This window comes from Cebus imitator, unplaced genomic scaffold (assembly GCF_001604975.1).
Source record: "Cebus imitator isolate Cc_AM_T3 unplaced genomic scaffold, Cebus_imitator-1.0 Scaffold45, whole genome shotgun sequence".
Taxonomy (NCBI): domain Eukaryota; kingdom Metazoa; phylum Chordata; class Mammalia; order Primates; family Cebidae; genus Cebus; species Cebus imitator.
This window is the reverse complement of record NW_016107360.1, coordinates 6,165,784-6,192,261: the sequence shown is the minus strand read 5'-3', so window position 1 is coordinate 6,192,261 and position 26,478 is coordinate 6,165,784. Positions and strand designations below refer to the sequence as shown.

The following is a 26,478-nucleotide window of genomic DNA, read 5'->3' as shown; positions in this document are numbered from 1 at the left end:
TAACCAAGATAAGAATTTCAGTTTAGAGATTATAATCTGAAATTCTTATTTCTAAAATCTTCATCTGAAAACGAAGAACATCCCTTTTACTTTTATTGGAACTATTCTCAAGACTTAGCATACTGTTGGAAATGCCTTCAGTTTTGGATTATAAAAACCGAAATGCATTTATTTAGTTATCAGATATTCTGAGTACCTGAACAAACATCATCACTGTTTTTCACTGCCATCTAAAATCAAACATGGAAAGCAACATATTTAATTTGGAATGAAGATTTACTACTGTTTCAGACCAGAGTATTTACTGGAAATGGCTACAGTAGGAATCTCTTCAAAAGATTTGCAAAATCTGCTGTTTGGACAGATATTTCCTAAGATATTGTATTATCATATCGAAGGTTCTCACTCTAAGTTGGACAATTCAGATAGCTAACATATTCTCTGAATAGGAGAAACTCCATTCCGGAGGCTTCAACGAGCCATTTTGTCAAGGTAAAGAGATAGTAGGTGTTTTTTAAGATAAGCAAGTAATATAGCCCACTAGTTTGCGGGGGGGTGGGGCAGGGAAACACATATAGGAGAAGAAATAAACTTTTCAGTGGACATCTAAAAGCCTTACTGTACATCCTGCTGTTTAAAATTAAAAGCTTCTGGATTAGACTTGGGAGTTCCAACAGCTACAGTCAAGAGTGCAGTGGGAAAGATCAGGTGTAGCAAACGTGGCAGACCACAAGAGGGGAGTTGTTACTTAGCAACCTCAGCAGGAAGGACTGTGCAAGTTGGTCAAACCCGTTTCCTGAAGAAAGGTTTTGGTTGAAAGCTGCACAGCTGGCAAGAACGTTCAAGAAAAGGCGGGAAGAAAACCCTGAATAGAAATGAGTTAATTGTCTTGTTGCTTCATACAGTTAATATAAACAACATGTCCTTCTAAGATAAAAGCAAATTTCAACCAGAATTTAAAAAAAAAATAACATTGGTGCTTTGGGAATCCAAGTAACATTATACAGAAAAAAAAAAAAAACCAAAAAAAAAAAAAAAAAAAAACACACACACACACACACACACACACACACACACACACAGAGTCCGCTCAAGAAAATGAGAGAGATTATATTATCTCAGCCATCAACGTTTCATATGCATCCAAAAAAGGTAAGAACTTTTAAAAACAGCTTTAAAAATTTAAAAAAAAAAAAAAACCCAAAAATTAAAAAAGCAAGTCATAAGTAGACTGTTTCTCCTTTGATACACACATACACATCCTTCAACATATCCATTTTAAACACATAACGTAGCAGCAGAAACAAAGAAAATTTCATTCACTTTTTTATTGGAAGATTGTTTTTTCAAAAAGAAAAGAATCTGATGATTCTTAATCTGAAGACCTGTTTGGTACTTATTTTCAGATAAAGTCAAACAGCTATTTCCAAGATGACTGTGAATGTGAGGCTGCTTTATCTGCAGACGCTAGATATTACACTGTTAAGAAACAAACGAACAAACAAAAACCTTTACTAAATTTAGGAATAGAAAAGCTGTTGGAGATTTGTGGGAATTAAATTTTATTTTGAATTTGGAAATTAGGAGAGACTAGAATGCTGAATTCGATTATAGGAGAGCATGAATGAACTTGAAAATAAATCTATTCTTAACTGCAAGGGAAATAATGAGAGAACTACACAACTCTACAGTTCATTTAAAATCTATAAGCTAGGCTCTGCACGGTGGTTCATGTATGTAATCCCAGCATTTATGGAGGCCAAGGCAGGCGGATCACATGAGGTCGGGAGTTCAAGACCAGCCTGACCAATATGGTAAAACCCCATCTCTACTAAAAATACAAAAATTAGCCGGGCGTTGTGGTGGGCACCTGTAGGTCCTAGCTACTCGGGAGGCTGAAGCAGGAGAATCGTTTGAAGCTAAGAGGCGGAGGTTGCAGTGAGCCGAGATCGTGCCACTGCACTCCAGCCTGGGCGACAGAGCAAGACACCATTTCAAAAAGAAAAAGAAAAAGAAAAAAATCCATAAGCTTCCAACTCAAGAGAGTACATTCTACTACACTGTAGGGTTCAGTATAACATGGTTATGCCTTAAGTCTCACCTAAGGCCTCATTTGAATAGATCAATAGTCAACTCTAATATAATTGCATGGCATCAACTTCAAGAACAGCAACATAATAAGAGTTAATAAACTCAAAACTTGCTAACTGAAAGCAATACTTCTTCTTAACCTTAACTTTCAGGAAACCTAGTCATTATAAAATAAATATCTATAAAATGTCATCTCCCTCTTCGTATATAATTTCTATAAAAATAATTTTTTAACTCATACAGCTAATATTTCTAGTAGCCAATTTTAAGTTCCTTTCTAGGGCATGCTACTTAAAGCCTATTACGATGACATGTTGATGGGTACAGCAAACCACCATAGCATATGTATACCTAAGTAACAAACCTGCACATGTACCTCAGTGCATGATAAAAAAGAATTGTGTAAAAAGTAAATATAGAATTAAGAATAAAATATCTTTAAAAAATATATTTACATACTCCAACCTGAAATACATCTTGCAGTAAAGTTACTCCAGTCTTTCAAAAATTATTTCAATAATATTTAGGGGTATTTGAAAGACTAAAGAGATAATTTTATGAAGATGCTTCACAGATCAGCAACTTCTCTAATACGTAAGCCAGTAAATTTGCTTTGGAAAAATTACATGTTGATAAATCTTTCCAGATATGTTTTCTTGTCGATTGATATGATAAAATATATTTTATTTAAAATTAGGATTGTCTGGAGCTTGGTGGATTTAATTATTTGTAATTACCAAGCTGTCGTCGGCCTGCGGCCATTTTATGACAGTGGTATCTACTGTGTGGGCCAGGTTCACCTGTATATCTTCTCACACACAGATTTAATGTGCTATTGATGAAACCATTACTCGAACCAAATTAAAGTCTGGGCTGATGTATTGGTCCACAGGGAGCTGTCAGACATGAAAGGAGTAATTAGTATTCATTACTTCATACTCCACAACGTTCCAATTATTAATAAACTTCAACTTTTGGACTATGCTGTATCTATCACAAACATCTCTCAGACATTCATTATTAGGAAGAATAAACTAATACTGGTTTAAAAAAAAAAACAAAAAAAAACCTCCCCCACGCAAACAGAACTAGAATATACAAAAACACTATTGATAGCCAAAAACCTTCTGAGAGATGTGAGTTTCTCAAAGGAGGGTAGTGTTATCCCACCTGCATTTGAGGATATGATAAAGACATTCTGGGTGAATGTGGCAGCTCCGCAGTCCCTGTAGGTTGTTTTCCTTGCTCTCTCTTTTCAATGCTATCTTGTCTTTATAACACCAAGAAAAACATTTGTAAAGCCACAGGTTACATAAAGATAGAATCACACAGGAAAAAAAAAGAGGACAGAGAAATCAAGTGAACTGTTCATTGCTGGAGGTCAAAACAGAAAGATCCATTATAAAATTTACAAACATGTAGATTAATTTTCAAAAATTTTCTGTTCCTAACACTGCAAATGGGTAGCTCCATTATTAAATACATATAACATTTTCCCATTAATTTTCTTTTGTATTTTCTCCCAACTTTTATTTATTTCATCAAAAAAAAGAAAAATAATTTATATTTGTAGCAATCTAATTTTTATTTTACCATATCTCCTACTTTGTATATGTGTGACTACTTTTTAAGAGTTACATGAGGGAATGAGAAAGCATTTTCTTTTTTTTAAAGATACTTTTATCAAGCAAAACAATGCAATAACAAAAATACCAAAATTTATTCAAAATGCTTCTTAAGAAAATGACTTTTATAGATTTAGGGTGTATGACAGAAGTTTTGTCGCCTGGATACATTGCGTGGTGGTGTGGTGGAGTCTGTGCTTTCTATGTAACCATTACCAAGAAACATACAATGTGCCCATTAGGTTACTTCTTAACACTCACTCTCCTTTCCAGGGTCCCACCTTTCAGAGTTTCCAATGTCTATTATTCCATCAAAGTGCTTTTTAAGCTTTTGTAACAAAACTATTTTGAAAGCTTAGTATGCCCTCAATTTGTTCATTCAAAAATAAAAGTGGGAAAAAAAGGAGGCAGAAATAGTTTGACATAGGAAGAGGTCGCTAATAGTATTAAATATGGGAAAGCTTTTGGATTGTAAAAGCAACAGAAGCATAAAAGTTCCTCTTAGTTCTCTGGAAGACTCCACAATTTTTTTTTTTTTTTTTTTTTTTGAGATGGAGTCTCACACTGTCACCTGGGCTGGAGTGCAACAGTACAATTTCAGCTCACTGCAACCTCTGCCTCCTGGGTTCAAGAGATTCTCCTGCCTCAGCCTCCACAGTAGTTGGGATTACAGGTGCCCACCACCACGCCCGGCTAATTTTTTGTTTTTTTAGTAGAGACGGGGTTTCACTATGTTGGCCAGGCTGGTCTTGAACTCCTGACCTTGTGAAGTTTCCACCTCGGCCTCCCAAAGTGCTGGGATTACAGGTGTGAGCCACCGCAACCACCCCATAATTCTTAGATACTACCGGTAAGCATGTAAATTTCTAAACACTCTGGAAAACAATTTGGTATTATCTTTTAAAGTTGACTGTGCATACATTCTGCCACCCAACTATCCTACTACAGAATATAAACACTTAAGAAGCTTGCTGTGTATATGTGTAGATGTATACATGAATGTGTGTACCTGTAGATGCATGCATGAATATTCACTAATATTTATAGCAGCATCACTGATAATAGCAAAAAATCTAAAAACAACAAAAATTTCCTTCAATAAGAATGTTCAATAAATTGAGGAACACTCCTATCATTATAGTAATATTTAATTAAATATATTTAATATTATCATTAAATATTACAGTAATAGGCCGGGCATGATGGCTTATGCCTGTAATCTCAGCACTTTGGGAGGCCAAGGCAGGCAGATCACTTGAAGTCAAGACTGAGACCAGCCTGGCCAAAATGGTGAAACCCCATCTCTACTAAAAGTACAAAAATTAGCCAGGCTGGTAGCAGGTGCCTATAATCTCAGCTACTCGGGAGGCTGAGGCAGGAGAATCACTTGAACCCGGAAGGTAGAGGCTGCAGTGAGCCAAGATTGCGCCACTGCACTCCTGCCTGGGTGACAGAGTGAGGCTGTCTCAAACAAACCAAAAAGAATATTATAGTAATGAAATTGAAAGAACTAGAGCCAGTAGCAACAATGTAGATTAAATCTCAGATACATATGATTGAGGGAAAACATCAAGTCCTTTTAAACTATATACACTATAAGGTGTTTTTATAAAGCTCCAAAGCAATATGTTGTTTAAGAATATACACACATATGATAAAACATTACAATGAAGTGATAAGCAACATTCAGGATCTTCACCTTCTTGTGGCTTTGATTTGCATGTCCCTGATGACTAATCATGTTGTGTATCTTTTCATGTGCTTACTGGCTGTGTATCTTCTTTGGAGAAATGTCTATTTAGATCTTTTACTTATCTTTTGACAGCTCTTTGATCTTTATATGCCTGTCACATTCTAGAAACTTGACTAAATATGTATTTATTCACTGAATTAAAAATATATTTTATGTATGTTATTAAAAGTATTAAGTAAATAATATTTACTATGTCCTGTCTGTTAGGCTTTATGGAACTGATCATATCATTCCAATATGTGAACACTGGTTACCTTTGGAAGTGGAGGCAGAATTGTCAAGGAGGGGAACACAAAAGTAACTTAAAGGATATTGACAATAATTTGAATGGCAGATAACATGTCTAATTTATTATGCTTTATAACTCTATATGTTAGGTATTTTATAGGTCTCAGTATTAAATAATAAAATTTAAACACAGTAAAAACCCAAAATACTCCTAGGATGCAACTAGGATAGGACATTTTTTTCTGCCTCTTCTCAGTGCCAAGCTAGAAAAGGAAAGTTTTCTCGGTTTAGCAATTATTTGTGTTTATTAATTTTAACAGATTCATCCTTAAATGGAAGATGTGTCCTCTAGCTTTATACAGGAATCTCTTAGCAGACTACATACCCTGAACAGGCCCCAGGCCTGTCCAAGCTTTATACCTTCTCAAAAGAGAAACCCAAGGTCATCAGGTTTTAGCAGGTACCCTCAGGAAGGAAACAATCTTCGGTGTTCCTTGTATGAGTTCCTGCTTTTTGGTTGCCCCCTTATGTTTTTTTTGGTCAACTCAGTAATACATTTCAAAAGATGTTTTTAATATTTTAACTAATGTATTTAGGTATTTTAGCTAATATATTTAGGTTTTTTCAAATATCTAATCTGCCATGGTAACTGAAATAAAAGTTTTATGTTTGTATGTTCTTTTATCTTGGCTAACCATCTTTTTAAGTCATATATGATTCTTATCCATAAATAATTTATAATTAATTAAGGTTATGCACGAGTGAGAAAAAAACTAAGCATATTATAAGGGGGAGAAAAAAATGGCAAAATGACACAGGGAAAATATACTAGGCATGGGCGGCATTAAATATGGAAAATTAAAACTTCCTGTTAACATTTAACTGCTATTGGCTAAATAGCAGTTACCTCCTAAATTTAGTGAACTTAAGATCTGTGAAAAGAAAAGTTAGATAAAATAAAATATCATAGGAGGGGGAATTATCTGTGGCATGAAGAAATGAAAGGCTTGGGCTATATTAGAGGAAACTGTAGGTATGAAAAACATAGTTTCCAAACATTGATGGTAAATAAACAAGGCTTGGGAAAAAACTGAGGGGCAGGGAAAAAGTTAGACTGGTAAAGTAGCACTCATAAAAACCCTACAGAACGAAAGTAATGCCTGTTTATTTGAAAAATCTGGTTAAAAGATCTGGGGGATAAGACCTCAAAAAGAACAGCAACAAAATCAACAATATACAGATGTGATTGCATCAAGCTAAAAAGCTTCTGTACAACAAAGGCAACAATCAATGGAGTGAAGAGACAACTACAGAATGGGAGAAAGTATTTGCAAAGTATCCTTCTGATGAAGGATTAATAGCTAGAATATATCAGGAACTCAGCCCAATAGCGGAAAAAAAAAAAGCAAATAATCTGATTTAAAAATGGGAAAAAGACCTGAATACATCTTTCTCAAAAGAAGATATACAAATGGCCAACAGGTGTCTGAAAAGTTCTCAACATTATTAATCATCAGAAAAATGTACATCAAAACTCATCCCAGTTAGAATGGCTATTACCAAAAAGACAGAAAATAACAAATGTGAGAAAGGAGAACACTGTACACTGTTGGTGGGAATGTAAATTAGTATAGCCACTATGGAAAATAGTATGTAGATTCCTCAGGATCATGCCACACGATCCAGCAATCTGACTACTGGGCATATATCTAAAAGAAATGAAATCAGTGTATCGAAAAAGTATCTGCATTCCCATGTTTACTGCAGCAATATTCACAATAACCAAGATAAGAAATCATCTTGAGTGTCCATCAGTGGGTGAATTGTGAAATAGTTTGAATATCTGTCTTCTTCAAATCTCATGCTGAAATGTGACCACCTATGTTGGAGGTGGGCCTGGTGGAAAATGTTTGGGTCATGGGGGCAGATCTCTCATGAATGACTTGGGGTCCTCCCTGTGGGAATGAGTTACCTTGATATATGGTTGTTTAAAAGAGCCTGGCTCCTCCTGCCCACTCTATTGCCCCCTTTCTTGCTGTGTGACATATCTGCTCCTCATTTACCTTCCACTGTGATTGTAGGCTTCACCAGAAGCAGATGCTGGCACTATGTTTCTTGTACAGCCTACAGAACCATGAGCTAAATCATTATCTTTAAACAAAAATAAATTACCCAGTCTCAGGTATTCCTTTATAGTAATGCAAAACACATGAACACAAATGGATAAAGCAATTGTGGTATGTATACACAGTGAAATATTATTCATCCATAAAAATAAATGAAACTGTCATTTGCAGCAACATGGATAGAACTGGAGGGTATTATATCAAGTGAAATAAGCCTGGCACAAAAAGACAAATAAGGTATTTTCTTACTCATATGCAGAAGCTAAAAAAGTGGGTCTCATGGAGGCAAACAGTAGAATGGTGGCTACAAGAGGCCAGGAAAGGAAGTCAGCGGGGGAGGTGGAAGATAAGGAAATGTTGGTTAGTGGGTACAAAAATACAGTTAGAAGGAATAATTCTAATAATTCTAGTATTCAACAGAATAGTAGAAAATTATAGTTAATAATTTATCGTATATTTCAATATAGCTAGAAGAGAAAAACTGTAATGTTCTCAACATAAAGAAAAACATTTGATATGACAGATATCCCAATCATCCTGATTTGATCATCACACATTGTATACATGTATCAAAATATCTCATGTACCCCCCAAAATACGTACAACTAGGACAGAGCAATTAAAAAACACAAAAAGGAGAAAGAGCTGTTAAAGAAATCAGGTTTTCACATAACCTTCATATAGTTATAGGGTATGCAAGAGGACATTAATTAATGTCTCTGGGTCCCCATTTTTCTCATGGGAAAAGAGCAGAGGGAAGACAGGGTGCCCTGTTTTTCTGGCTGTATAGAGTCTCCCTAGATAATCACATCCACCATGATGGCGTAATTGCTTCTCTAGATAGATACGCCTGGTCTACATGGTCAACCAACATTCTTTTATTAAGCTCCATAGTCACATGTCCAGCTTCTTTTCAGACTTCTGGTTTAGAAATGAGTGTTAAAGAAGTACCTCAACCTTTGCATTTACAAGTAAGAGAAATCATTACTTCTTTTCCCATACTTACTCTTATCCCCTTGCTGCCTTAAGCTATCACAAATGTTTTAGAAATCCTGACTTCGTGGGGTCTAAATGGCATTTTCAAAATTGCCTCTAAACCTCTTTCTCCATAAAGCACAATATCATTTATCTGACAGAAGGCAGAACAAACCATCCTTGAACCTTCCTTTCTCCCCACCAATAATATCCAATTAATTACCATAAACTGGTGGTATTAACACCTTGTTATCACACTGATATGTCCTCTCCTCTCTTTCCTGTCACTGCCTAAGTTTAGGCTCATACCATGTCTCAACTAATGGATTACTCCAATTATTTACTAACTGGACTCTGGCTCTAGGTCCACGCCTCTTCATGCCATACTTTCAGAAACATTCATCTGCTCACTCTGCTTCCACATGCATGGGAGTTCTTACTAGCTTCTCCAATGACTTATGATCATGATTCTCGAGTGAAAATATGGAGACTCCAGGAAGGCATGGTCCTTTAAAAACAATTGCTACTGCCAGCCAGTGTAACTGTAGAAACAGGCCCCTTGGGTGTATTTAGGAGAGGTTAGAAATTATCGACATACAGATAAAGGCCAACCTAGGGATCAACCAAGGAAGTCTGTGCTCTGGGTCCTGCTTTCTTCTCTGGTCTCATCTATCCCAGTCCACATCCCTCTCTTTTCCTGCCCAACAGAGTCTCCACACATTTGGATTCTATTTGCAGTTCCCCAAAGCTGCTGGATTGTTTTGTGTGTTTTGCTATTTGAAATTAGGGCTCTCTCTCCAAGATTCTCTTCTCCCACTTGGTACCTCAGAAACACTTACTTAACTTTTGAGACTTGCATTAAATAAAAATGTAATCAAAGGTAATTCTTTTCCAAGAAGTCTTTTCAAGTCTCCACTATGAAGCTGACAACTCCTTGCTATGTATACATGTATCACCACGCCAATGGTTCTGCTTTACATTCATTGATTATTTATAGGTCTGTCTTTCCTAACAGAAATGTAGCTTCCTCAAGTGTAGGGTCTGTTTCTCATCACACTAAATCTGCAGACCCCAGTACAGTACATGGCATATAGCAGTGCTCAGAGAAGGTTTATTCAGCAATTGAGAGGATATTTAAGGAATCCACTGGCACTCACAGTCTCTGGGTGAAGATACTATAAAAACATCTACATGCAAGAGGGAAGGAGGAAGAGTTGAGGATAGAGAGTTGAGATTCACCCTCAAGCAAGCAGTTGTTCCCAGGCATAAGGGTTTAGGAGCCAGGACTGTTAAATATAACAACTGGATACAATCAGCTCCGTTTGCTATATTCTTACCGATTATCTTACATCTTCTTGGCCTTAAAAGAAATGCTAGAATAACATGATCAATTCTATAAGGCCTAACAGAGAGAAAATATTCCATAAATATTATTAATTTGAATTAAATTGTTCTGGTCTGATATTTTGTGATAAAGACTTGAAGTTCTATGTAAAATTTATTTCTAAAATTGAAGACCTCTAAAATCCTCACTGATAGTTAACTACATCCATACCGGGAATCATGACTCAAATTTATCAGTCTTTGGAAATTTCAGATTATCCAACTATATATGTAATGAGAATCAACAAATTATTTACACCTAAATTGTGCTACTGAAAGTTGAAGTTGAAGCCCAGATAACATGCATTTAACTGATAAAAATTTTAGGTCTTCATAATAGAGTCAGAACGTTAATAACAAGGATTTCACTTTACTGACATTCAAGATTTTACACTATATTTTTAACACATCAGACACAGCTACAATTATATTTATGTTAAAAGTTGTAGTTTGTCAAGTGGCTTATTAGATTGTTCTAAATGTGTGCCTGGGCAAATTTTGGCTTATTAAACAATTATAAGTTGTCAGTCACTCTGAATGGATTTACTTAGTGAGCTGTATGATAAATACCATACAAATTAGTTAGAGACCAAGAAGTTAGTCCCCCTGATGTAGGCTTATTTCCACTTAAAACTGACAGGAATAATCTAGTGATGAAAAAGGAGACAGACACCTTAGGGGCAGAGCATGGGTGTTAAGGAAGAACAGGGTGGGGGAAGTTCTGAAATTATATCTCTTTGAAGAAAAAAAAGGAGAGAGAGAAGGAAATCCAGTGAATTAAGTCTAGTCAATGTCGATTGCTTGTGCGAAGAGGCATAGGAGTCTCTGGAGTGCCAGTTTCCCCTATGACCGCCCAGACTCGACTGAAGACACAATTGCTGCACCTGACCTTTCACACATCGACAGGAAAGTGACATGATGACTCTTCAGAAGTGGCTTCAATGCCCCTAAGAGAATGTTCTGGGAAGTATATTGTCTTAGGAGAATGGCAGCCACTTAGAAAGTCACACATAGCTCCTGGAGGGGTAGGAGAAAGTGTTTCTTTGTTACTGATAATCCAACACTGTTGGCATAAGGGGTGATTTCAGGGATCCACTCATTTGCTCTCCTTTTCTGAATGGTTACATTTTAAGTATATTAGAAACAAAACAGAGTTAGCACAGTAAATGCAACCTGATTTTAAAAAACAGTGAATGGATATAAAATCTAGTTTAAGAAAAATATTAAGTAAACAGGTACAAGTGATATGTAGATATGCAACCATATTCAAGGTGTTGTGCAAATTACTGAAGTTAGAGAAACACCGGTATAAATTTAAAGAGGCAACTATTCTCTGATTTATAACAATGCATTTTTTTGGTCCATAAATCATGAATTGGATAAAACAAATCGAAATCCTCCAAATAGTCTGAAAGTCTAGATTATGTTGTGGTTGCCTTGGCCTTGGAATGTAGGTACATAAAATGGAAACTCAGAAATATCACCGAGATTTCAATACACCGCTTATTATGAGGCTAAGAAACACATGCTGCTGCTGAAAATCACTTAGCACGAAATAGATGTTAAAAATTCCAGAATACTTACTTTCCTTTTTTAATTGTGTTCCTGCCAAGTAGTGGATCCAGGACTGGATCTATCGTTTCCTTGAGATTTTCAATTAAGATGACATCACCAAAGGCCAAAGCAGTTTCTATGGCATTCAAAAACCTTAAAATTCAGTGGGATTTGAGATAATAAAATGTCAACTGGCATAAAAATGTTCAATATTATTTATATGATTAAATTATCATTAATAGAGAAAACTATTTTATAAAGCAGTAGTTTCCTTTAGATTACACAGAAATTAAAGATGAGGTTTTAAGATACATGTTAGTCATATTTTTCAAGTGAAATTCAATCATTTGAAATAATAAATCTATGTGTAGATTAGTTGCTTGTAATAGCAACCATAGTTTAAACAAGCATAACTTACCCAAATATCATACATTTAAATTCATTTGAAGGGTCTTTTTTTTAATGAAAAATTCATGTATAAATTGCTTTATAATTTGATCAGACTTTAATTTTTTAAACCTTTAAGTTTAGTTACTTAAAATGGCGAGCTGTCACTTTATTTCGGTCTTACCCTCCAAAAAATTATCTCCCTACCAAAAATAATTTTCTCCAAGTATTCAGATAAGCAAGAACTACATTTAAAAAATAGAGATGAGGTCTTACTCTGTTGTCCAGGCTGGAGTGCAGTGGCATGTTTATGGTTCAATGTAGCCTCAATCTCCAGGGCTCAAGTGATCCTCCTGCCTCAGCCTCCCAAATAGCTGGGACTATAGGTAGGCACTGCCATACCTGGCTACTTTTTTTTTTTTTTTTTTTGGTAGAGATGGCAGTTTCACTATGTTTCCCAGGCTGGTCTTGAACTTTTGGCTTTAAGCAATCCTCCTGCCTCAACCTCCTAAAGTGCTGGGATTGTAGACATGAGCTACTGCACCTGGTCTAAGAGCTACATTTACTTGTATAACTACAGAAATTTCTTATTTCACTCTATGTATAAAAAAAGAATGGAAAGGTCAAGTGACATATCCATAGTTCTAAAACAATTTATTCAACATTAACTGAATAGCAACTGCATACAAGACAGCTTTCTATCTATAGGACAGTATTATCATGATGACTCAGTAACAGAGTGTCTCGGAGCAGATTCACTTCTCATAAGTGACACGTAAATCTTGACTAAGATATTAAATTAACTTCAGGCATCCAATGTTGGGATTTGTAGCCATGTTAAGAGCCTTCTATAGGCGAAGTATAGATTTAGGAATATGACCAGACCATCATTAAACCTGGAGGCACCGCTGACAATTCTTGTGTTACTATCCAAACACTCCAGAGAAGGAATGTAATATATATAATGGATATATAATACATATCCATTCCTGGCTTTAGAAAATTTACATATTTTTCCTTTCTAACCTTCAATCTTATCTCTTCTTCCAATAACGTGATGCCATCCAACATGAATGCCTTTTCAACACAGATAGTTATATGAAACACGAGCAGGCAGATAAAAAAACTAGCACCAAACTGTAACACATCAATGTGCTGGAGAGGTCTAAGAAACATCACTCCTTGATATAAATCAGACCCACTGCACAGCAGGTAAACAGAAAGCCTTCAAACTTCACATACCCTTTTTGGCCCAAATGTGTGACTTTCAGGTCCGTTCCATACTTATTCTTGATCCACTTAATTCCCTGCTGCTGGGGATCTATCACCAGAGGCCAGCGCTCACAGTGTGTTAGGATAGCAGCATTTTCAGTGGACATTCTGTCGCTGGGCAGGCCTTCATTATTCCAGGCAGCAACTGTAGCATCATCCGTCAACATGGAAATCAAGTCCAGGCCTTCAGTTAGTGGAAGGAAAACCTTTAAAATCAGAGTTGAATGCAACAAATTGGCCATGCGGCAGACAGAGCAGGCAGACAAGAAAACATGAGAACAAAGCCATGAGAAAGTAACTCTAGGGAAACACATGCAAATTCTCTGTGGATTCTCAGAAGGCAAACACAACTTATCATTAGAGGAAGTTTGACTTGATAAACCCAGTATTCCACATCTCAGAATTCTGTCAACCGTGGATTCAACATCTGTTTTATCAAGTGCATCTACTGGGCTTCAACTGAGAGAGACTTTACCCCATACTTAGGTAAGAGTGAATTTACACACAAGGAAGAATGGCAGGATATCAGAAGCCTATTTGCCCATGGAGCAATCCACATCCCCCACCCCCTCATAAGCAATGCTAAAATGCAGTATCTTGCTCAGGCACTTAATTTTTTTCTACCCACTACCCACCAATCCTGCAAAGAGATGAACTCTCTTTCTGGATGGGTTAATGAAAAGTACTCAGTACACTGGAACTCCAACAACTTCTCAGTTCTGCAAAGGAACTTAATGTCACTTCCAGGCTGAGAGGAAATTCTCTATGCCTTGACTGCATTGTAAAGTAAGTGGATGGGGAGGGGCAAGAGAGTAGGGATGGGCAAAAGGGGGGAGGGGAAAAGAGAAGGGGGTAAGAGGGGGGAGGGGCAAGAGAGGAGAGAGGTGGCAAGAGGGGGGAGGTGCAAGAGACAAGGGGCAAGAGAGGGGGAGGGGCAAGAGAGGGGGCAAGAGGGGAGGGGCAAGAGGGGGGAGGCGCAAGAGATAAGGAGGGGTGAGAGGAGGAGGGGCAAGACAGGGGAGGGGCAAGAGAGAGGGGCAAGCGGGGTGGACAGAACAATCCATTTTCAAGAATAAGGATCATTCTTTATAAAAATTGACAACAAAGAATATTGTGGCAAAAACTTATTAAAGAATGTATTTGTTCACTCCTTCAGTCATCAATCACGAGAAAATTATTGAGCATTTTCTGCACACATGAAACACTGTCTGGAGACACCAAAATGTGCAGGATGAATACGGAGCTAGCCGCCCGGCTTGCTGGGGCAGTTAACATGGAAGCATTCCTCCATAAGAGACTGCAGTGAGAACCCACCTGTACTAGGTAGAGGACGGAACAGTTTGGTTCATTGGTTTGTCAAAGAGCTTCAAAACAAAATGCTGAAAGGATTCCCACATTAAGGCTGGGATGAAATTTGATATGAATATAGGAAAAATAGCATAATATTCTTAATGCCTCTGACTACAGTGTTATCTTAAAAATGAATCAGATCTTATCTCCTAGTGATACTGAACAAGTCTTGGTATCTGACTTGATACATAGTTCCCTTAGAGACACAGGCAATTTGATCTTTTAGAGTAAGTACTCTCTATTGGCAAGAGATATGTGGCTTTAATTTGTTACTTCTACATAATATAAACAGCTGAAACAATTGGTGGCTGTGAGTAACTTTGATTTCTGAAGCTAAAAGGACTAACAGAAGGTGCACCTGCAGATCCCCTATCCAAAATCAATAGTTTGAGCACCTACTCTGTGCAGAGTACAGAGCTAGGGATGAAAGAGAACACCAGTCTCCCCCGAGCACTAGCTTAGTCACATTCACAGTGAATGTGAAGGCCTAGGACATTACTGTAGACTACCGTGGACTTTGTATTGGTTCACAGTAGTCCTTTTAGCTTCAGAAATCAAGGTTACTCACAGTGCCCAATTGTTTCAGCTGTGTGCATTAAGTAGAAGAGTCACTAAGCCAGAGCAATTTCCAGTTCTGCAAGCTCCATTCAGGATAGCTGCTCTATCCGGGTGTACCTACCTTAGTCTTCTAGGCTATATTTTCAGTGTATCTTTTCTACATTTGGATAGATTTAGATGCACAAACACTTATTACTGTTTTACCATTGCCTACAGTATTCAATAAACTAACATGCTGTGCAGGTTTGTAGCCTAGGAGCAATAGGCTATGCCATGTAGCCTCGGTGTGTACTTGGCTCTCCCATCTAGGTCTCTGTAAGTACAGCAACACACATTTCTCAGAAATATCCCCTTCCTTAAGGAACATATTAGAGTATAACTTTTTATTATAATGAACTTGTCTTTTCAGAATTTCTTGGAGTCTTCAGCAAGGAAAATGGGTTTGGAAACCAAGTACAAAGAGGGAACCCTTTAAGTTCAAAGTCTGTTTCTAAAGCCAGCCTGTTGAAAGGCTCCGTCTACTTGCTCTACTAGTAGGGTCAGCATGTTGCGAGTCAGGTTGTTACTACGAGGTGGGGCTGAACACACTGAACACACACAGAAGGAGGCTCACTCCTTGGAAAAGAAGCATTTGCTAGAGAGAAAAGACAAGGCTGGAAGCACATGCCATGAGCCAAAGTGAAATTAGTCCTAACACCGAATGCCCATCAGTCCTCCAAAGACTGACCAACTAGCATATTCTTAAGAAAAAGGGGTAATTTCCCGTGGAGGCAATACTTCCAGTTTCTCCTAATGTTATGGTAACGTAACAGCTAATGTTTATGTAAGGCTTGAATACGTTCACAAAAGTTATTCATATATATTCATTCTTTCCATTTTCTCATTTAACTCTTACAAGAGTTCTGCAAGGTAGATAGCTCTATTTTATTGCTTAGGACATAGAGGCTTAGAATTAGTGCTGGTAATAACTAATTAAAAACTGTTAACTAATTACAAGCACTAATAACGCCATGTATTTGCTCTGTCTATAAACTGCTGGGTCAAAGCAAGGAGTAGAGCGCAAAGGCTGCCTTGAACTTGCCTGTGACTCTGTCCATCTGCTCAGCAAACCACAACTTTGGATTGAAACACCTTGGGAAAACAGTGTGATTTGGATCCTCAAGGCCATTTCAGCCACTACCCTCTGTGTTACTGTTTTCTCCCTGTCCCATCCCTCAAACTATGCGCCTATGGTTGTACTTTCTGACAACCCTTCCCCCATACCCTTTAGTATATTAGTCCTGTTTGGACCAAATTGCCTTATGTTCTCTACCTGCTTGTCTTAACCCAGGGCAATGGCTGTCAACCCCAGGCTGGATATTGGAATTATGGGATAGCTCTAAAAAGCTGCCAACAGGAGGCTGGGTGCAGTGACTCATGCCTGCAATCCCAGCACGTTGGGAGGCTGAGGAGGGCAGATCATGCGGTCAAGAGATAGATAGAGACCATCTTGCCCAATATGGTGAAACCCAAACTCTACTAAAAATAAAAAAATTAGCTGGGTGTGGTGATGCGCACCTATGAAGTCCCAGCTACTTAGGGGGCTGAGGCAGGACAATCACTTGAATCTGGAAGGCAGAGACTGCACTGAACCGAGATTGTGCCACTGCACTCCAGCCTGGGCAACAGAGCAAGACTCTGTGTGGGGGTAAATGGGGGGAAAGCTACCAAGAGATATGGTCCTTCCCCCCACTGATTCAGCTTCAACTGGCATCAATGCACTTTAAAAGTTCTCTCTCACATGATTTTAACATGAGGCTGGGATGCAAGTGTCATTGTTGTAGAGTCTCATTTCACTTGAGAGCTTTCTCAAGGGGAAATAGTTCATTTTCCTCCCTTCTTCCCTTCCCTTCTCCCCTTTCTCTTTTTCTCTTTCTCTTTCTTTCTTTTTGAAATAAGTTCTCCCTCTGTCACCCAGCCTGGAGTTCAGTGGTGCCATCATAGCTCACTGTAACCTCTAACTCTTGAGCTCAACTGATCCTCCCTCCTCAGCCTCTTTGCCACCACACCTGGCTGGGTATTTTAATTTTTTTTTTTTTTGTAGAGATAGGGTCTCACTGTGTTGCCCAGGCTTGTCTCAAACTCCTGGCCTCAAGGGATCCTCCTGCCTTGGCCTCCCAAAGCACTGAGAGATGTGAGCCACCACAGTGGCAGACAGTCCATTTTCTTAATACCGCCATAACTGAAAAGTGGATGTGGGAAAGAGTTGCCATTCTTTTTTCCCTTTAAGTCAACCCAACGATGATTCTTCCATCCTTAAGTCAAAATGCCACCTTCAAGACCCATAGTATCCAGATATACAATCTTCCACCTATTTCCTCACCTTATGAATGATACAGCTATTGGTCCTTCTCGCCTTTCCAAGTTCTGCTATCAATCCCTGACAACCTCAGTGCCCATGCAGATGATGAATCCACTCTCTGGCCTTGACATCTGTCATGTTAAAGCACTGTATTTCCTTTCTACTCCAGCATGCTGGGGCAATTGGGGGAGGAAGGGGACAACGTGAGAATCACCTGGGAGGATTATACAACACCCTTTCCCTGGCTTCCGATATGTGCACCCCCTCCTCCCATGATGTTGATATGTTTTTGGTGGGGTATTAGAGTACCTCCTTTTTCGATGGGAAATGTTGACCCAGACTTTGTAAAAATCTGAAATTTTCACCATTGAAACCTAAAATTCCTATGCCTAACTCTTGGATTATGACTGTCTATATCTCTTGTCTTCAAATGTAACACTCTCACAAATACTATTGAGACACCAGGCCAGGCCAGGCACAGTGGCTCATGCCTGTAATCCCAGCTCTTTGGGAGGCTGAGGTGGGTGGATCACGAGGTCAGGAGATTGAGACCAACCTGGCTAAGATGGTGAAACCTTGTCCCTACTAAAAGTACAAAAAATTAGCTGGGTGTGATGGCATGTGCCTGTAGTCCCACGTACTTGGGAGGCTGAGGGAGGAGAATTTGCCAGAACCTGGGAGATGAAGGTTGCAGTGAGTCAAAATTGCACCACTGCACTCCAGCCTGGGCAAAAGAGTGAGACTCTGTCTCAAAAAAAAAAAAAAAAAAAAAAAGACACCAGGCCTTTAGCCAACTATTTACTGTTTTATTGTGGTAAAATATACGTAACATAAAATGTGTTATTTTAACTATTCCAAGTGTACAGTTCAAGTGGCATTAAGTACATTCACATTGTTGTACAACCATTGTTATCTATCTCCAGAACTTTTTCATCTTCCCAAACTGAAACATACCTATTAAAGAATAACTCCCCATTCCTCCCTCTCCCAGCCCCTGCTAACCATCATTCCACTTTCTGTCTCTATGAATGTGAATGCCCTAGTTCCCTCCTAAAGTGGAATCATACAGTATTTGTCCTTTTGTGAGTGGCTTATTTCAGTTAGCCTAATATTGACAAGGTTCATCCAAGTTGCAGCATGTACCAGAATCTTCTCCATTTTTAAGGCTGAGTAACGTTCTATTGTATGTTTATGATCTTATGTTGAAAAATCCATTGTGTCCACGGAAGAATTGCTTCCATCTTTTGGCTACTGTGAATAGTGCTGCTATGAACAACAGCATGCAAACATCTGTTTGAATTCCTACTTTTGTTTCTTTGGGGTATACACCAAGAAGCAGAATTTTTGGAACATATGATAATTCTGTCTTTAATGTTTTGGGGAAATTTACCATATTTTAACACTAACTTCTGGCTAACCTCCCATCTCTTTTCAGCCTAAAGTGCACTTCCCATTCCTTAAATGTTCTGCTAGTCACTGTATGACTTTCCTCACCTCCTTTCTTTCTGGCTTACCTGCCTATAAATGTTGTACATGGCTGGATTTGGCATTCTCTGTCCTCTCTTTTTACTCCTGGACTTTGAATACTGCTGATGAAAGCTTTATTACTGTGACTACAAACTCATCTTGTTCAAATACATCTTGGGTTTCTTAAAGCTGCTTGGAGACTCTGACCACCTACTCCCCTGTTGCCCTTCACAGGTATTTTTGATATTTTTACCACTCTTGTCAAAGGTGTTCTCCTAATTCCAATTTTCTTTGGTCTGGCCAGCTTGCACTGCATTTTCCTACTTCCTTGAAGTAACAGAGACCAGCAGGTGTGACTGCTTCAATTATCTATCAATATCTGTGCCCATGTCCATCTTGTCTCCATACTCCAGAAAGGACTGGATATATAAACTAAGAATCTATTTCAATGAATTGAGATGACAGTATTGTACAGAAAATAGAGTCCTGGAAAACAGGAGGTCTGATTTTCTATTCTATATGATTGAAGAGGAATCATTTAGACTTGCTTTCTCAGTTTTCTCATTTGTACAAGCAGGATCTTAAACTAGATGATTTTAGATCTTCCAAATCTATTACTTCACTTTGCTTATGGGTTTGAATTTTCAAATTTAGGGGAATATACTTTATACTTACATAAAATGCTATACTTTAAGTCTGAAAGTAGTCTTTTAAAAATCTTTAACAAATAACCCATAATATTAGTAAGAAAACAAAAAGTTTCATGCTATTCAATAACATGATAATCTGAGTTTGATTTCAGTTATCACTTTTGTTTAAAATACTTTTCCAACTATAACTCCATAGTTTACATAATTAATTTTTATGTTCTTGTTGAAACCATCACTAACATAAGAAAAACTATTCCCATCTTTTATCATGTGCAAAAATAAAATCAGTCAGGCATAGTGGCTCACACCTGTAATCCTAGCACTTTAGGAAGCTGAGGCAGGTGAATCACCTGCGGTCAGGAGTTCAAGACCAGCCTAGGCAAAATGATGAAACACCATCTCTACTAAAAAATTTGCTGGGTGTGATGGCAGGTGCCTGTAATCCCAACTAATTGGAAGGCTGAGGCAGGAGAATCGCTTGAACCTGGTGAACAGAGATTGCAGTGAACCAAGAATGCACCACTGCACTCCAGCCTAGGAAACAAGGGTAAAACTTTGTCTCAAAAACACAAAATGAAATAAACAAAAACCAAGACAAAAACCAAAAATCAAATCAAAATGGATTAAAGACTTAAACCTAAGACCTGAAACCAGAAAATTACTCCACGAATTCATAGAGTAATAGGAAAAAATTGGGGAAATATTCCAGGACATCTGGGCAAAGGTTTTTTGGGTAAGACCTTAAAAGCACAGGCAACAAACGCAAAAATGGGATCATATCAAGCTAAAAGACTTCTGCCCAGAAAAGAAAACAACCAACAGAATGAAAATCTATAGAATGGAAGAAAATATTTGCAAACTATTCACCCAACAAGGCATCAATAACCAGAATACATAAGGAACTAAACTCAATAGCAAAAAAGTAAAAAACTTGATTGTAAAGTGGTCAAATGACTTGAATAGATATTTATCTCAGAAGACGACATACAAATAGCCAACAGGTAACATGAAAAAATGCTCATAATCATCAAGTCATCAGGGAGATGTAAATCCAAGCCACAATGAGATATAATTTCACCCCAGTTAAAATGACTGTTATCAAAAAGACAGCAAATAGCAGATGCTGGTGAGGATGCAGAGAATAGAGAAAGCTTGTACACTGCTGGTGGAAATTTAAATTAATATAGCCACTACAGAAAACAGCATGGGGATTCCTAAAAAAAAAAAAAAAAAAAACTACCCTATGATCCAGCAATCCAGCTGCTAAGCATAAATCCAAAAGAATGGAAATCAGTGTATCAAAGAGATACCTGCATTCCTATGTTTATGGCAGCACTATTCACAATAGCCAAGACACAGAATCAACCTAAGTGTCCATCAACAGATGCGCAGATAAGGAAAATGTGATACACATGCACAATGGAACACTATTCAGCCATAAAGAATGAAATCGTGTCATTTGGAGTCACATGAATGGAACTGGAGGACTTTACGTTAAGTGAAATGAGTCAGGCACAAAAAGACAAATATCGTATGTTCTCACTCACATGTGTGAGCTAAAAAGCTGGATCCTATGGAGGTAGAGAGAGTAGAATGATGGTTACCAGGGAACCAGAGGGAGGGAAATGGGAGAAAGGGAATGCAAAGAAGTTGATTAGTGGGTACAAAAATACAGTGAGATAGAAGAAATAAGTGCCACTATTCAATAGCACAATAGGGAAACTGTAGTTAATAATTTATTGTGTATTTCAAATAGCTATAAAGGAAGAATTACAGTGTTCGTAACACAGAGAAGAAAAAAATGTTTAAGGTGACAGATATCTTACTTATCCTGACTTGACCATTACACATAGTATACAGATATCAAACTACCACGTTACCACCAAAATACATGCAAGTATTATAAATCAATAAAAACATTTTTTAAAATAATGAAATATTTATTATGAATTCTGTAAAAATAAAAACTGCAGCACATAAACACCTTCACAGTGGAATTTCTGGTCAGTTCTTATTACTGAGGTCCCAAAGTACCTGATAGACACATGGGCTTTATTACTGAAATTTCAATGTGATTTTTCTGCCTGTTGACAAGGTAAGGAAGTGAACTTACCTTCTGTTGAAGAAAGGGAACCCACTTGCAGTCCACCAGCTCCTGGCGATACTGCTTTGTGAAGGGTCCAACATAAGACACAAAAGCTGCTGTGAGAAGAACATCTCCACACAGTGTCTTCTCTTGAGCTTCGAAGGACTTAATGGATTGACCCCAGCGAATCTTCTCTGACTGAAAGATAAAATCGCTCAGCTGTAATTGCAGGCTGAACGTCAAATGAACAAATGCTTAATGCAATCACCTTATGGCACAGTTTATGTCCTTCCACACAGTCACTAGAAGGAACAGAGTGTAACGGGTTGGTGTGACTATTATAATCTTTCATGTGTTTAAAACCCATCATTATGACGGAGTTCTCATACTTTCCTCAGTGGAGTTTATCACAATGTGACATTAGTTCTTTAACATCTCTTCTCATTGAATATCCTAACTCTTCCATTATGATTGAGGTCCTTCTTGAAAGGCTGACAGTCTCTACCCTACCCCTCTGGGAATGGAGGATGACCAAGAGCTGTGGCAAAAAATGAGTGATGTTAGGTTTGTTTGTTTGTTTGTTTATTTGACAAGGTCTGGCTCTATCGTCCATGCTGGAATGCAGTGGCACCATCTTGGCTCACTGCAACTTCTACCTCCTGGGCTCAAGCCATTCTCTTACTTTAGCCTCCCAAGTAGCTGCGACTTCAGGAATGCACCATCATGCCCAGCAAATTTTTGTATTTTTTGCAGAGACCAGGTTTTGCCATATTGCCTAAGCTGATCTCAAAATCATGAGCTCAAGCAATTCACCCACCTTGGCATCCAAAGTGCTGGGATTATACGCATAAGCCACCGTGCTTGGCCTGATGTTAGGATTCTTGATGTCAGCCTGGCTGCTTTCCATTCTTCCCACTACAGTGCCCTAGGCAAACTTTTTATTTATCTATTTTTAACATGCTGGCGATGGTCTGATTACAGACAAAGGGAAATGACAAACATAACTCTTTTTAATTAGGTAAAACATAAGCCAAAATAGCCATCTAACCTGGATTCTGTTAATTAAAGAGTAGCATCAGTAGTTACTAAACGCAGGTTAGTTTTCTAATATAATCATTAAATCAGTGGAGAAGACTATGATCTATGTACAAAGATGGAAATCAGGACTTCACAATATTCTCCAAGACAGCTGTTGAAGTCCTTTTATCTAGTTGGACGGCCATTTAAAATCTGATTTACAGGTTAAGTATGTGAAGCCCTTAATATTGGATTTGAATAAAACTGCAATAAATATGTATGGATTGACTGAACTGCAGGGTAGTTCACTAATTCATTTTGTTTCAATGTATGCTAAAAATTAATACAACATTTTAAGAACATGCACAGTAACACAACTTGAAAAAAAAAATCAGCAACTTGTTAGTACAAGCAAACAAGCACCCTATGGAATTTTGCTTTCATGAAAGAAGATTGACCACAGAAAACAAAAATGATGTTGGAATGGATTGGAATGTCAGTTCCCTGCAAGCCATCTTAATATCTACAACATTGAGGTCGGAGGTCACAGAATTAGCATGTGAAAATGGTTATCAAAGCAGTTTCAAGATCATCTCCTTGCTTTGATTGATAAACATCACCCCAAGTTAACTATATAATTAAACACTACGGAACTTCAGCTCTCTAGCCCTCTTTACAAAATGTATTACTTTCCTTCCTCAGCCATAGACAACATAACCATTAATTTTCAGGAGGAATCTCTCATTCACCTACCCTCCACCTTTGTTGTTTTTGGTTTGTAAAGGATAAACAATAAAGTGTACCCATCTCATTCTCCAAAACAGCTTTGAAATTTGAAGATTTACTAAACATAGATTTATTGGCTATCGAAATCGTCAATAATTTTGCTATAGTATCCATGCAACATAAATCATTACTGCCAATGGCTAACAAAGGTTTAAGGGTTGGAACATGTCCTGTAATAAATTTCTAGACAGTTAAAAATCACTATAATTTTATTCTAATGCATTATAGATTGCCTGTAATGTCATCCTGGCTGGGGTGACCCATTTCTAATTTTGAACAGCTGCTCAGCTCAGGAGTTAGTTAATGATTAAATATAAATTGCCTGATTTATTAGTCTGAATGGCTGAGCTTCCAGGTCAATGCTATATAGACAAAATCATCAGTCTTGATGTTTTTCAGAAGTTAACTGTCTCCCGTTCTACTCAGAAAGAATTTATCCTCAAAGAAAAACATCTGACATTTTCAATTAATCCTTTAAAAATAGATATTTTTTCCTAGTTAACATGATACAATCTTCTTTTCCTTTCCTTATCTAAATCATCACGAGTAAGCAGAGTCTTTGGAAATACCGCTCTGTGTTGAAGACACATGGTAGAGCCTACTTTGCCTTTGACAAAACTTCCAGACATTCTATAACTAGTCCAGGGAAACAGTCTAATTGTATGACCCTTTTCCTCAGGTACCTCACAAATGGTGAACACTTCAAACTGCTTGAATCTTGCCACTTTAAATGGAAGTAGTAGTAAGTACTACTACTGGTGAAATTTCTCAACTGACCTAAGAAGAGCAAGTCTTCAAAAGGCCCCAGAATTTTAACACAGGAGGCTTCCCAAACTCACCCATTCATTAAGTTATTCATTATTCATTCATTGAACATCTAGTGATGCCTACGACATACCAAGACTACTATATGCTTGGGATCAAGCAGTGCACAAAACAGGTGAAGTTTCCTGTTTTTGAGAAGCTTATATTTTGGTTGGGGAAAAAAAGACCAAAAGTATTTTTGCGTATTCATACATGTACAACTATGTTCATGCAATAAAAGCTATCAAAAAATGGTAACACAAGGGCCTATAGGTCAGTAAAGCCTTTAGAGTGCACTTCGAGTGATCAGTTATTGGGGAGTTCTGAGTGAAGGGTTGATGTGAACGGACTTTAGTTTGTAAAATATCACCAAGCTGCAATGAGGGAAATAAGCTTTAGGAGGCAATGGTAGGGCCTGCAGAGGTACTCTAGGGAGGAGATGCCAGCAGGCTGGACCAGCATGGTGAGGTTAACAGAATATGAAGTGCTGGGATTTGGAATGAACTTGAAAGGCAGAGTCAATATGCTGATGGACTGGATGTCAGAAAGAGAGCAAGAAGTCAAGGGTGATTCAAAAGCTTTGGGCCAGGAAAAGTGAAAGAACAGAATTGCAGTTACTGAGATGGAATGGAGAGAGGGCATTTTACAGAATGAGTTACAAGTTTTTGCATAATGAAGTGCGCATTTCAGAGAGACAGTTTGTTTAAATTTGTGGTGAATTAGTTAAATTTATGGTAATAAGTCAGGGTTTTAAAAATCTACCATAAGAAATTAGGCCATCACCTGGCCATCCCGAAACACATTTCCCCCTCCTTTCTTGCTAAGAACCTGAATCTGAATGGGATGCTACTGTACCCAACCCCATGAGATGAACTGTGACTTGCTAAGCCAATCATGATAGCCCTGATTCCCACTTTTCCAGACTTTTTTTTGGGAGGACTTGTCGGGTGGAGTTAGGAGTTTATCTAGATTGACTAAAGAAACTTAAGTGGGAATTTGCCAGAGACATTTCCAGAAATACATCAGTTTTTCTCATGAAAGGAGAAAACCCCAGCTGACAGAGATTGTTTCCTTTCTCTACTGTCTCTCTGAATTTGAAGGTGTAGCAGCCCCCTGGAGACCCACGAGAAAATGCATGAGGGTGAATGCCCACTTGCTAAGTGTAGAGATGTAAAGGGCAACGAATAGCCTGGGTGGCTGATCATTAATCACCTGGAGGAACACTGATAATAGTAGCCTTAGTATTTTTTGTAATATGTGAAAAATAAGCTCCCATTTGTTTGAGCCATGGTTAAAGTTTTGTAGTACCTCCAGCCAAATGCATTTCTAATCAGGCAGTTACTTATTTTAGTACAGTTATATATCTACCAGCTAAAAGCATTTTTTTCTTTTTTCTTATTATACTTTAAGTTCTGAGGTACATGTGCAGATCTTGCAGAATTGTTACATAAGTATACACATGCCATCATGGTTTGCTGCCTCCATCCCCCCTTCACCTAAATTAGATATTTCTCCTGTTACCCCTCCCCAACCTCCCCATACCTTGCTATCGCTCCCCTTGCCCCCCACCCCCTACCCCCCAACAGACCCCAGTGTGTGATGTTCCCCTCCCTATATCCATGTGTTCTCGTTGTTCAACTCCCACTTACGAGAGAATATGCGATGTTTGGTATTTTGTTCTTGGTGTCAATTTGCTGAGAATGATGGTTTTCAGATTCATCCATGTCCCTGCAAAGGACATCAACTCATTCTTTTTTACAGCTGCATAGTATTCCATGGTATATATGTGCCACGTTATCTTGATCAAGTCTATCATTGATGGGCATTTGGGTTGGTTCTAAGTCTTTGCTATTGGAAACAGTGCTGTAATAAACATATGTGTGCATGTGTCTTTATAACAGAATGATTTATAATCCTTTGGGTATATACCCAGTAATGGGATTGCTGGGTCAAATGGTATTTCAATTTCTAGATCTTTGAGGAATCGTCAAACTGTCTTCCACAATGGTTGCACTAATATACAAT

At 37.9% G+C, this 26,478-nt stretch overlaps 1 protein-coding gene across 1 annotated transcript in view; it reads right to left on the bottom strand.

Annotated features, from left to right (window-relative positions):
- Positions 1-26,478, bottom strand: part of DNAH11 (dynein axonemal heavy chain 11) — a 403,839-nt gene that overhangs the window by 74,612 nt on the left and 302,749 nt on the right. The window contains exons 63-65 of the mRNA XM_017526963.2: positions 21,874-22,044; positions 13,365-13,600; positions 11,766-11,888 (exon numbers count right to left, since the gene is read on the bottom strand). Of these exons, the coding sequence (XP_017382452.1) occupies positions 11,766-11,888; positions 13,365-13,600; positions 21,874-22,044 (530 nt within the window). The remainder of the gene's footprint in view (positions 1-11,765; positions 11,889-13,364; positions 13,601-21,873; positions 22,045-26,478) is intronic.